Consider the following 12,059-nt stretch of genomic DNA (forward strand, 5'->3'; position numbering starts at 1 on the left):
TGGCGGCTTTTATTTATTTATTTTTTAATTGTTAGGGAAGAAATCGTTCTTTGTGATTGGCATCTTTCATCTTACGCATGGGATCCACATCTAATAATTATTGTAGTGAATATCGCCATTCACATAGGAAAAAACAATTGCAAGATTAAATAATAAACAAATATCTTCAAATTAAATTATCCATATATAATATATTACACTTGTCTGAAAACCCACTTAAGAGGCAGGCTGGTTGGCTAGAGAACCAGGTTGTAGTGATCATAAAGAAAAGCAAAGAATCTTAACCGTTATTAATCCTTGTATATTATTTTTCAAGAACAAGAAATGGAAAATTAATATAATTGAGCAGTACAATAATTGTAGAGATATCAGGGCTGACAAGATAAGTTGTTATGGATCGCTTAATCCGCAAGATCAGGCCTTACCTTCTGGCTTGGCATCACCGATCACGTTCTAGTACTCCTACTTTCCTTTCTTTGACTTCTTGATTTCTTCCTTCTTATTTTCTTGTAGTAAGCTTTGTATGTGGGAAACAATTCTCATGTCCTTTGAGTTCTTTCGCAATGACTGTGATCCTGTGATTATGGTTTGACCAAAACTTTCTTGTGATTCAATTAGTTCCTGAATTTTGATGAATTTTATGCTTGGAAATGATAATCTGTTGAAACCCTCGACTCAATTTTGCAGAATCTTTAATGGGGCATTGCTCAACTTTTCTACACTCCTTGCATTGGAGTTTTAGTGGTAGGAATTAAGCTTAGAATGAAAAAAATGGAAATTGAAGAAACTTTCTCGAAGAGACAGTCAAGTTTCTCTCCAGTACTATCGATTCTGCTGAATAGATTAGTGACAGTAGATTGAATGGCATTAAAATTGATTGTGCACGAAATCTTGTATTGGTTTGATTAAGGTTTTCTGTGTCTCTTCGATTTGTTTCTGTTTAAGGTCCAGAATCGTCAGTGAGGCGCTTCTCATACAAAGATATAAAGAGGGCGACGGATGGTTTTCATCGTATAATATATAGCAATTCTCATGGGGCTGCCTACAGGGCTAGATTTCAAAATGGTGAGGTTGCGTTGGTAAAGGAAGTAAAAGACTTGAATCAAGGAAAGGACAATTTTTTAAAAGAAGTTCAACTTTTGGGGCGGTTGCATCATCGCCACCTTCTTGCACTTAAAGGCTTTTCCACAGGACATAAGAGGTTTGATGGCTGCCTTTTGAATTGTTTTATAGTGGATACTGCTTCAACTTTCTGTAAAGCACAAAGATTTAGAGTCTAAGCTTATTGTGAGGATTTTCAGAAAAGTGCATATGGTGAGTTTGAGTATGTGTCTGTGCATCAGTGCGTGTGTGATCGATTCTGGGGGGACGTATTCTCAGCAGGAAACTATTTCCTGGTTCAGGGGGTAAAGAGATGGGCAGTCATAGGTTTTAATCTGACCTAACATAGGTTTTAATCTTACCTAATATAACCTTGTGATCCAGAGTTGTTTGAATTAAATTGAAGATTGAATCCAAACTTCAAATTGTAATGTTGGGACAATGTACCGTGTTATCATGCTCAAATGTGAATCTAAAGCTATGAAAAGAACTAACATGGTCTGTTAATTTAACAAAATGATGTTTTTCCCAAAATGTTGTGAGATTGCCAGCTCAAATTGATTCGTTTATGTTTCTTCTAAAGCATATCTGTTTTCATGGATAACTCCGCAATGGAGCAAAGACTGCTCTAATTTTTCACTTATGTTTTATCACATTTTGCAGGTTGCTAGTGTATGACAACATAGAAATGGGAAGCTTGAAGGAGCATCTCAATGGTAATCCTCAGGGAAGAATTTCTATCTGATGCATGGTTCCAAACTTCAGTTCTTAACTAGTGATTGGCTCGTGGCAGATCCTCTTAAAACTCCCTTGAATTGGAGAACAAGGTTACAAATAGCCATTGGTGTAGCAGCTGCTTTGGTAAGTCATGAATCATGATATTGAAATGTTCTTAGCTTTTAGCGTAGTGTGTGCCCGCAGGCTCGCCCCAGTCGATAGCATCTCATACTCATGGATATTTGATTCTGCAGGAGTACTTGCTTCTCTTCAGTAACCCACCTATATATCATGTTTCCGTCAGTGCAAGTAACATAATGCTAGATGAAAACTACATCGCAAAGGTATGTTTATCTTTCTTTCCTTTACATGGCTAGTATCTGGTCACAAATAGTTCAATTTTCTTATGTTTAAGTAGTGTTGGCTGTGTCAAACTTGAGAGGGACATTATGCAGTAAAGGATCATCCCTTTTCTCTTGACAGATCTCCGATGTCGGCCTTATCAATTCTGTTGGAGCTAATGTAACAGTGCCTCATTCCTCGAATTCAGAAGGTTGTTTTCAGTCATCATCCCTGCAAGGAATTCAGATGCTTTCTTAGAATTGCTTGTGACTTATTCTTGTCTCACACCGCAGATTGCATGGATCACCCATGTGGAAACTTAACTTTTCAGCTTGGTGTCCTAATCCTGGAGCTGATAACTGGTCAATCATCAGAGAACGGAAGCACGGATTTAATCCAGTGGATCCAAGAGTCTCGTTATCGCAGTTCGATTCAGAAGATGATTGACCCGGATCTAGGAAACAATTATGACTCTAGAGAGCTTAAAAATCTTCTAGCTGTAGCAAGATTGTGTATAAAATCTGGGGATAAGCCCAAATTTTCTATTCCCCAGATATTTAGGTATCTCCAGAAGAAGGCAGAAAACACATGTAATTAGTGTCTGCACTCCCACACTTCTCTTGAATGAAATTCTTTCATTTGTTGAAATCCAAAACCATTGTCTTCCTGTACACTGTTTGTTCCTTTGAACCACATTTTTTTAATAATAATAATAAGTGGTTAGCTCGTGCAAGCCCCCCCACATTTAGCATTCAATTGGCGGTTTACGGTGGCAGAAAATGACCTTCCAGAGTGTTTCTCGGTCCGCCGTCGTGATGGCTACCTCCAGAGGCAGCACGTGTATTGTCGTAGTTACATCTGGTTTGGTGCCAATTGGAATTTCTTCTTCTTTTGCTCCTCTCTCCATTTTGATTAACGCAATGCTTCTTGAACAAATCACAACAATCATTCAATTTATTTTCTTCTTAAGATTTCATCCTTTTTATTTTAATTAAAATTCTTTTATTTCAAATTAAAAATCATTTTCAATTTTATCCTTTATTTTCTTCATCTCATTTCATCCTCATTATTTTAAATATTTTTATTTTATTTTAGATGGGTTTTTAAATTGATAATTTTTTTGTTATAATTTCATTTTTTATTTTTTTATTAAGTTTGATCCTTATTTTTTTAATTATTATTATTTTTTATAATTTTCTTTAGTTTCTTTCTATCATAATTCATCATTAAATTTATTAGAAATTATATTGTTTTATTGAACCCAATATACAATTTTACACATTGTAAATTTAACAAATTAATCTATGTATAAAAGATTTGATCGGGTTTGCTTAATTTTTTATATTATTAAATTAGAAACATCTTTTTTTTTCGTAATATTAAAATAAGCAAGGCTCATTAAACTAATTGACTTAATCATCAAATTTGTTTTTTGTCTTATTGCATTCTTTTTGGTCAAATTCAAGGATAATTGAGTCAAATTTGTTGATTATGAATAAAATTGAAAGATAAAACACCAAAGTAAAGAAGACATAACAAAGAGATAATGGTTTCAAAGTTCAAACAAAAAAATTTAATTTATTCCTCAAACTTTATAAATATATATATTTAATATTTTTTTAATTTAATTTTGGTATAAAAATTTATTTTTGTTATTTTTTAGTACCTGATTTGAGAGAAGAAGTCGCTGAATTTTGGTATTAAACAAAAATAATTGTGTGTACTGATTTTAACAACCAAAATAATAAGTATTTGTGTCAAATAATTTTATTTGATAGGTAAGTTTATGTGACATTTTACCTTTAAAAGACAAAATACATTTGTGCTCGGAAATTTTTTTATTTTGAATTAATTTCAGGTTATTGGATTTATTTTTTAAAATTATGAATAGATTTATTAAGGTGTGTAAGATGTTTTGAAAAAATATAATTTAAAAAATAGATTTTAAGTTTAAAATAATTTTTAGTTTTGATTTTATAGCTACCATATTAACTAGAATCCAATAACATGTAAAATAAAAAAAAATATTAAAAGCCCTTACAAAATAAATCAAGCAGATTGACTTAGCAGGCATAACAATGCCTCATTTTTTTTTTAAGTTTTTTTTTTAATTGGTGCTTTTGCTATATATATTTTTCAAAAATATGTTTTAATTAATATCTTTTCTTTTATATAGTCTCCTTACTGTTATTTTTTAGTTATTTTATATATATTTATTTTTAAAGATATTATTTTATTTTATCTAAATTTTTTTATGTTTTATAAAAATAAAAAATATTTATGTTTTCTCTATTTAAATTTACGCAACCTGCATGTACGAGTTAGATTCTACAGGATGGACATAAAACAACTCTCCTCACGTTGCGATTAGATTCCTGGGGACTCTATTGCTTTTCTTAGTGCTGCTGTCTTTGCAATTGCTGTTTCATACAAGCTCGTTTGGATACCGATGTATATAATATTTTTTTGAATTTTTTTATTAAAATTAATTTTTAATATTATTTTGAATCTTAAAAACAATTTTTTTAGAATAAAAAAAATATTATTTTAATATATTTTTAAATATTTTTAAATAAAAACATTTTAAATTATAATTGCTATCATAATTCCAAAATTCCTTTAAATTTTAATTTTTTTACTATTTTCATTTTGCATTTTAAAAATAATTTTTAAAAAATAAAAAAATATTATTTTAATATATCCTTAAATAAAAAATACTGCAGGGGCTGATTCAGATTCAAGATAACAAGTTCTGAAACAGTACTCTAACTTCTGGTGCCCTGAATGCATTGTGGATGCGGTAAGAACTTGCAGGAAAAGAACATATTGAAAGCAAATGCAATTTTGTCAATATGAGACAACAGAACACTTGACATTTATATTTCAGTGTCAAGAGTACATCATACAGTGCCCAAAGGAAGACCGATCCTGAAACATTTTTCGAAATCATCAGTCAGATGTTTCACAAGTTCAAAAGGATAGATAATGTTCTCCATGCCCATTCTAAAAGAAATTTACTGCAAGCCCTTCAGTTTCCACATTCCTACAATATTCAATTCAGTTCCCTCACTGCTGGGCGCATTGGACTCTCTGACCGCCATGAGGCATTTCCTCATCCTCCTCATAAGCTTCCTCACGAGCCTGCTGCTTCCTCCTCATTTCCTCTTCAATGTTAACATCGTGCAGTGTAGTCTCCTCACACTCGTCCAGCTCCATATCTGTCAACTGTCTTGATGGCCTCGGCAGAATAGTCTCTATTGCTTTAACCTGATCAGGAGTCAGAGAATCAGGGAAATCCACAGTGAAGTGGATATACAACTTCCCTTTCATGAATGGCCTTTGATACATCGGCATACCCTCATCGTTGATTGCCTTAAATGAATCTGCATGTTGCATAAGCAAGTATCAGTTACACAATGACATCAAGCAGAAAACTGACTTGAATTAGTTTATACATCCACGTCATTTACCAGGTTTAACAGCTTCACCAGGGTTTGATTTGATAAGAAGCTGCCTGCCATCTAGGTGTGTCAATACAAACTGGAAGCCACAGAGAGCCTCAGTGAGAGGCAGAACGTGTTCCACAAAAAGATCATCGCCCTTTCTCTTGAATTTTGGATGTTCCTTCTGCTGAAGGACGAAGACTATATCACCAGTGACTGTATCCGGCTGCAAAACATCAGAAGTCCAGTTAGTGACACTCAAAACAGCAGCACAAATCAAAATTAACAAGGATATACACACACCGCTTCATCAGCTTCACCAGGGAAGGTAATTTTCTGTCCATTCTGCATGCCCTTCTCCACTATAACTTCCAAAACCTTCTTCTCCGGCACAATCTTCTCCCCCTTGCATTGTGGGCAACGATCCTTATCACTAATGGTCTCACCCGTTCCCTTGCATTCATTGCAAGGATGCTGCATCTGTTGAATCATTGAAGGGCCAAGTTGCCTTATTGAGACTTTCATCCCACTTCCCTGGCAACCAGTACACTTCATCGACTCTCCAGATTTCGATCCTTTTCTGTTAATCACCATGCATCATAAAAATTCCATGATCATCATGCAACTATAAATCGATGAAAATGTATCTTGAAAACATTCATTAGATAAGCCCAAAATTATGCGATTTTGACATTTTTCTATCCCATGTCAACAACATTCCATATATAATGCATAGAAACACACAACACTGAAAAACTCACCCATTGCACTTAGAACAAATCACATTCCGGGTTAAGGAAAGCTTCTTTGACGTGCCAAGGTACAAATCCTCCAGTGACACTTTCAATGGATGAACCACATCCTCTCCCCGTCGCTGCCTCCTTCCTCGGCTACCACCACCTAATCACCAGACAGACATGATCAAACCTCTACCAACAAACACTAGGTCGATGACGATAAACAACACCAAAACAGACAGATATGAACGGAGATCAGACTAATCTTACCACCGAAAGGATTCCCACCAAAGAAAGACTCAAAAATATCGAAAGGGTTATGGCCACCACCGCCACCGCCCATTCCTTCCTTCAGTGCCTCTTCCCCATACTGATCATAAATTTCGCGCTTTTCAGGATCACTCAGAACCTCATACGCCTGAGCCAGCTCCTTAAACTGCAATAATTTTCAATACACTCCATCATTACTCCTAATTCATCTAAATAAGACTAGCACATTCCTAATAATCCCAAATTATTTTGATAAAATAAAAAAACCCTCTAAACCACCAAATATTTCACTCAATAAAGATTAATTTTATTTATTCTCAACAATTCATCCATCGAGACTAAAAATGCAAGAAAAAATGATGAGAAAAAAAACACCACATGGGTTTTTGAATATAACAGGAAAAGAAAAGATTATGATACCTTCTCAGGATCACCACCTTTATCAGGGTGATTCTTGATGGCAGCTTTCCTATAAGCCTTCTTCAAATCATCTTGACTAGCATTCTTTGACACCCCTAGTATCTCATAGTACCTTGTGTTATCACTCTTCTTTGGTGCTCTCCCAAACATCTTCTCTCTTCTCTCTCCAAATCAAACACCCAAATAGCGAAAACCCACAAACGATCAAGAACTCCTAGCGATTACTTTTACAGAGCTGCCTGTATCTCTGTGTGTAGAAGGCTCTGGACACGCCAAGAAGATGCTGAATAATACAACGGGTTTGGGTATTTATAGGAAAGAAGCTTGTGCGTGTTTCCATTGATGGACGGTTGTGATTTGGGTTCTAGTCTTTGGAAGAGGAAGGGTCTAGAATTTTAAGAGTTTTTCGCTCTCTTTTACTTTTCAAGATTATTTCTTCTAATTAATTTTTTTTTATCATCAAACTATAATTTTTAAAAAAATTTAAGTTTTTTTAATTTAAAATTATTTTAATATGTTAATATTTAAAATAATTTTTTAAATATTTAACATATTTTTAAATAAAAAATATTTTTTAAAAAAATCTCTATCATATCCTCCAAAAAAACCTTTAAAGATAACAATTTTAAATTTTATTATGATTTCAAACTCAATAAATATAAATCACGAGTTATTTTTTTAAATAATTACTTTACTTAATTGAAAAGAAATATAATATGAATATTATTAAAATCTATCAAATCTAACTCTTTATCATATCTTTCTAAAGACACGTATACATTATTCAAGTAATTATTCAAGTAAAGTGAGATTCAAATTTTAGCATAAATTTTTTACCGTTTAGTTTTACTCTATTGAGCATAACTCTAAATCAAAACTATTAAATCTAGTTAAAACTTTACCAAAAGATTTCAAATATATTTTTTATGTTAGGATGAAATTTTAGGTGAATTGAAGTTCTAGAAGGCCTTACTATATAGGTCAAAATAGGTTACATAGATTTTATTATTTACTTATTTTTAACTTGTATACTTTCTATTCGACAATAATCATTTTTTTATAAGGATGTTGTAGCTTGTTTTATAAATTTTTTAGTTCTACAAGGATTTTTAATGGACTATAATATAATTTTCAAGTGTGTTAAGGATTTATTAATATTTCAAAATCATTTTCTTACAAGGATTCCTTTTCTTGTAGGTTATCTAGGCTATGGTGGTATTTAATGACAAATTGGTTGTTAAGATCATTAGACAACATTGTAGGCTATAAATAAATTTTATATCAAACTTGTATTTTTTTCTTCTTCTCTTCTCATAGCAATATATGAATTGGATTTATAGAATTTTTTTCTTTTACATCAACTACAACCTAAGACATGTTCGAGCTTGATGAATACTCTATTTTTAGCTAGGATTCAGGACTTGTTTGGATCAGAGTTAGGGTTTACAAGTATAGGTTTTGGATCAGTTTTGCAAGTGGATCAATTCAGCCCATAAGGATAGATCCATTATGGTTAATTTTTTAGAAATATTTAAACTCTTGTAAGCCTGAGTTTCAGTAAATTTTTTTTCATCAATAATACTTCTAAACTTTTTAGTTCAATGTGTGAGAGAGATTCTTATATTTTTTGTTCTTGAATGAACTAAATTCGACTTATCAAAAATTAACTGATTTTGTGGCATCATTCGACTTCATTCCAATAGTGTTGGTGCCTTAGAAAAGTTTACATTGTATCACACTCTTATCAAACCTCTTTTGGCTTTTCAAGATCAAATCTTAATTTTAATTATGAGTTACATGATCATGAGGTTTATGTTAGTTAGTATTAGATTCAAGTGTTGTGATCACACAAAATAGTTACCCTAACTTAAACAAATAAGATAGCATAGAGCAAGTAAGAGCTTGATCACATGAGAAAGTTCTAGTTCAGGTCTTTATGCTAGATTATTCAAAGTTGAGGGGGTTTCGAGGTTATCTAGGCTATGTTGTGGTAAATAGAATAAAACAATTAAACTAAATTGAATAAATCCGAAACTTATCAAGGAAAAAGCCTTGGTCTCAAGTAAACATCCACCTAAGAAAATCAAAATTAATAATTGAAATGATATGTTAATTTATATTTTGTATATTTATCTTTCCTTAACGTTATTTAGTTAACCTATCCGTAGTGTAACTAACTTTAACCATTAAACAACTATAGTGTTCGCACTAGTAATTCAATTCAATAGCAACCTTAAGAATTAGATATGTTGATAAATCTAGATAACATAATTATCTACTGTCTATACTCGATTTAATTGAATGTTTTCCTAAGATTAACAACATAGACCTGCCATAATGATTAAACCTAATCGTTTCATAAGTTCAAATATCACAACTCCAGTTTTGATAGCAAACTTAGCAGTAAATAGATTTAGAATAATAATTCAAAGTTTGCTATAAAAATCAAACTAAACAATCAAAGGAAATAAACATAGAAAAACATTTATATTTTATATAAACTGAAAAAAAAAGATAAAATAGATCTCATATTTTTTGAAATCTAAAGGTTTTTGAGTACTTTCAACCAAGAAAATAACTTAGCCTTGCATGTCTATTGAAAAGCTAATGAATAGAACAAATAAGGGGATATAGGAGAAAAAAGTGGGGTTTTTCTTCTTCTTTTTGGCCACCTCTATCTTTTCTTTCTTTCTCTCTTTCTGTTTATTTTATTGGGAAACCTAATCCCCATATCCCTTCAATCCATTTGTATTCTCCTAAAAATATAAAACAAGTCCTTTTCAAAGTAAATAATCTATATTTACGTAAGTTAGACTTGTTTCTTTACAAAACTTGTTTGGTGGTAGAAATTATAGGTTGTCTTAGAAAAATCATATATATCTCATATGAGCTCTTTTTTAGTTGAAATTTAGTAGGTTGATATGTATTTGAGTTAGGAATCCAAAAAAATTAAGTTTGCATTAAATGAACTTTTTTAACTCAATATATTCAAGTTGGAATGACCAAAGATAAAAACTAGCAGAATCGAACATGTCTTTATGATGCTAACCTTGTGAACACGTGGTCACACAAAACTACCAATTCCAAGAAAGCTAAGTAAATTAAGTATGATAAGAGTGTGATATAAAGATAACTTGTATCTAGGTACCAACATTATTAGAAACAGAAACCCCCACTCAATGAATATTGATTCATGAATGAGAAGTATAAGAATGACATCATGAAGTTAGTTGTTCTTTGATAAGTCATTTTTCAGTTCTTTAGAGAACTATGAAAGGGAGATTATCTCACCAACATACACACAAAGTGCGGCAAATAAGAAGTTTTATTAATATGAATTGTCTAACTTATATGTCTAGTTGTGTCTTTATTTATACTAACTTTATACTTAAATAAACCCTAAAGGACCCCCCTTAGGTGTACTTATATGAGGCCTATTTACAATTGATTATAATAAATAATAATAACCCAAAGACTAAGAAGAAAATAATAAAAATCTAAAAATTATTATTTTAAATATGCTAGAATTAGATTTGTCATCTTAAGAAGTTCTAAATAGACTAGGAAATCTGATATGAAGGTAGAATTAATTATTAAATCTTCTTTTCTTGTTGTAGCTAGGATAAATAAGGAATTCTTGTAAGAAAAGGATTCTGAAACATTTATGAATGCTTGCCACACTTTAAAACTATATTGCAGCTTATTAAAGATCCTTCTACAACTAAGAGATTCTTAAACAAGCTACATATCCTTATAGGAAAAGAAACCTAACTAAATAGAAACTACATGTAGGAAAAGAATCCTAGCTAAGTAGAAACTACATATCCTTGTAGGAAAAGAATCCTACAAAAATAATAAAATAGAAAGTCCACAAGTAAAAAAGAAGTAAATAATAAAATTCATATAGCTTATATTGACCAGTATTGTAATGCCTTCTCAAACTCTAATTTACTTAAAATTTTAACCGAAGGTAGAACAACATGTCAGAAGACTTCAAATAAAAGTTCATCCTAATCCAATGGTTGAATTGAGAATTATGGTTGTTGCCATAAAACTGGACAATTATGCATTTTACGTCAGAATCTGAATCTGATTGTTTTTTTTTTATTGTTTGGATTGTATCATTCCCTTCCTCCTCAAGATGATTTATCCTCGAATCATTAACAAGGATAAGGGATAAAGTTTTAGCCTTTTTTTTGAAGCACTTGGAATTCTTTTCTTACCAACAATCATCACCAACAACTTTGGATGAAAGTAACAACCCTTCTTTTTCGTCTATCATCATTATAGTGTTTTTGCACCTCTTTTTTTAAAGTTTGCAGGGAATTGACTAATGTCGTTAATACATCAAGTTCTTATTGCATCTCATCTAGAATATGACATAGACTCTTGGTTTCTTTTTATAGAACACTACTCCATTTATTTCTTTCCTTTTGATACCACCTTTTCTTTTGCCATAATACCTCATCAGAAGACATGAAATCCTGATTGTAATACTCCTTTTGTATTTTTTTATATCATAACTTAAAATGAAAGCTAATGACAGTAAAGAAAGTAAGAAGACACTGATGACTAAAAACTGACTCAAAATTACACATACTTCAAATTAGTGAATGTAACAAACCTTTTTTGACACAAAAAACAACCCTAAACCAAACAACTTCCAAATGGTATAAAATTTGATATTTAAAGTGAATTCATGCCAAAAAACTAAAATATAGAGTCTAATTTAATTCTGAATTGATTTGATATATGAACGCGAAACTAACACAAATCACCCCTTTTAAAACCTGAATTTGGAACATAAACCAAACTATGTTCAAATGAGTTGAAAATTCATATATTGTGCGATTTCACCCTAAATAACTAGAATATCAATTTTGACACAATTAAAATATGGTTTGATAAGTGGATGCGAAACAAACCCTTTTGTCCTAAATAACATTTTTTTTATTTTTTTTTACTCTAACAAAGAATTTTTAGATAGAAAGACTAATATGGCTTTTTTTTTTTTTTTTTTTTTTTTCAA

General features: G+C 31.4%; 2 protein-coding genes across 4 annotated transcripts; one reads left to right on the top strand and one right to left on the bottom strand.

Moving 5' to 3' along the window:
- Positions 1–220: 220 nt before the first annotated feature.
- Positions 221–2,831, top strand: LOC105114121 (probable receptor-like protein kinase At1g49730). Of its 2 annotated transcripts, XM_011010548.1 has the most exons (8): positions 221–456; positions 688–744; positions 946–1,201; positions 1,765–1,817; positions 1,895–1,962; positions 2,073–2,162; positions 2,302–2,371; positions 2,454–2,831. In XM_011010548.1, exons 1-8 carry the CDS (start codon positions 393–395, stop codon positions 2,756–2,758), a joined length of 963 nt encoding a protein of 320 aa, XP_011008850.1. In that variant the 5' UTR covers positions 221–392; the 3' UTR covers positions 2,759–2,831. The 2 variants fall into 2 exon arrangements, with proteins under 2 accessions (XP_011008850.1, XP_011008851.1); XM_011010549.1 differs by lacking the exon at positions 688–744.
- Positions 2,832–5,009: 2,178 nt separating this feature from the next.
- Positions 5,010–7,346, bottom strand: LOC105114122 (dnaJ protein homolog). Of its 2 annotated transcripts, none has more exons than XM_011010551.1 (6): positions 7,031–7,346; positions 6,623–6,776; positions 6,365–6,497; positions 5,907–6,183; positions 5,631–5,829; positions 5,010–5,543 (listed from the first exon to the last, which is right to left on the bottom strand). In XM_011010551.1, exons 1-6 carry the CDS (start codon positions 7,178–7,180, stop codon positions 5,227–5,229), a joined length of 1,230 nt encoding a protein of 409 aa, XP_011008853.1. In that variant the 5' UTR covers positions 7,181–7,346; the 3' UTR covers positions 5,010–5,226. The 2 variants fall into 2 exon arrangements, with proteins under 2 accessions (XP_011008853.1, XP_011008852.1); XM_011010550.1 differs by having other exon boundaries at positions 6,365–6,503; positions 6,611–6,776; positions 7,031–7,344.
- Positions 7,347–12,059: the final 4,713 nt, after the last annotated feature.

The sequence above is a fragment of the Populus euphratica genome, unplaced genomic scaffold (genome assembly GCF_000495115.2).
Source record: "Populus euphratica unplaced genomic scaffold, PopEup_1.0 scaffold493.1, whole genome shotgun sequence".
Classification (NCBI taxonomy): domain Eukaryota; kingdom Viridiplantae; phylum Streptophyta; class Magnoliopsida; order Malpighiales; family Salicaceae; genus Populus; species Populus euphratica.

Bases quoted from the DNA above. Each gene is read 5' to 3' on its own strand.
- LOC105114122 (XM_011010550.1), bottom strand. From the start codon at position 7,180: ATGTTTGGGAGAGCACCAAAGAAGAGTGATAACACAAGGTACTATGAG. The intron at 5,830-5,906 runs GTGTGTGTATAT...GATGTTTTGCAG, and splicing joins CTGGTGAAGCTGATGAAGCG to CCGGATACAGTCACTGGTGA. The intron at 5,544-5,630 runs GTAAATGACGTG...TGCAACATGCAG, and splicing joins TGGTGAAGCTGTTAAACCTG to ATTCATTTAAGGCAATCAAC.
- LOC105114121 (XM_011010548.1), top strand. From the start codon at position 393: ATGGATCGCTTAATCCGCAAGATCAGGCCTTACCTTCTGGCTTGGCAT. The intron at 1,818-1,894 runs GTAATCCTCAGG...GGCTCGTGGCAG, and splicing joins CTTGAAGGAGCATCTCAATG to ATCCTCTTAAAACTCCCTTG. The intron at 1,963-2,072 runs GTAAGTCATGAA...TTGATTCTGCAG, and splicing joins TTGGTGTAGCAGCTGCTTTG to GAGTACTTGCTTCTCTTCAG.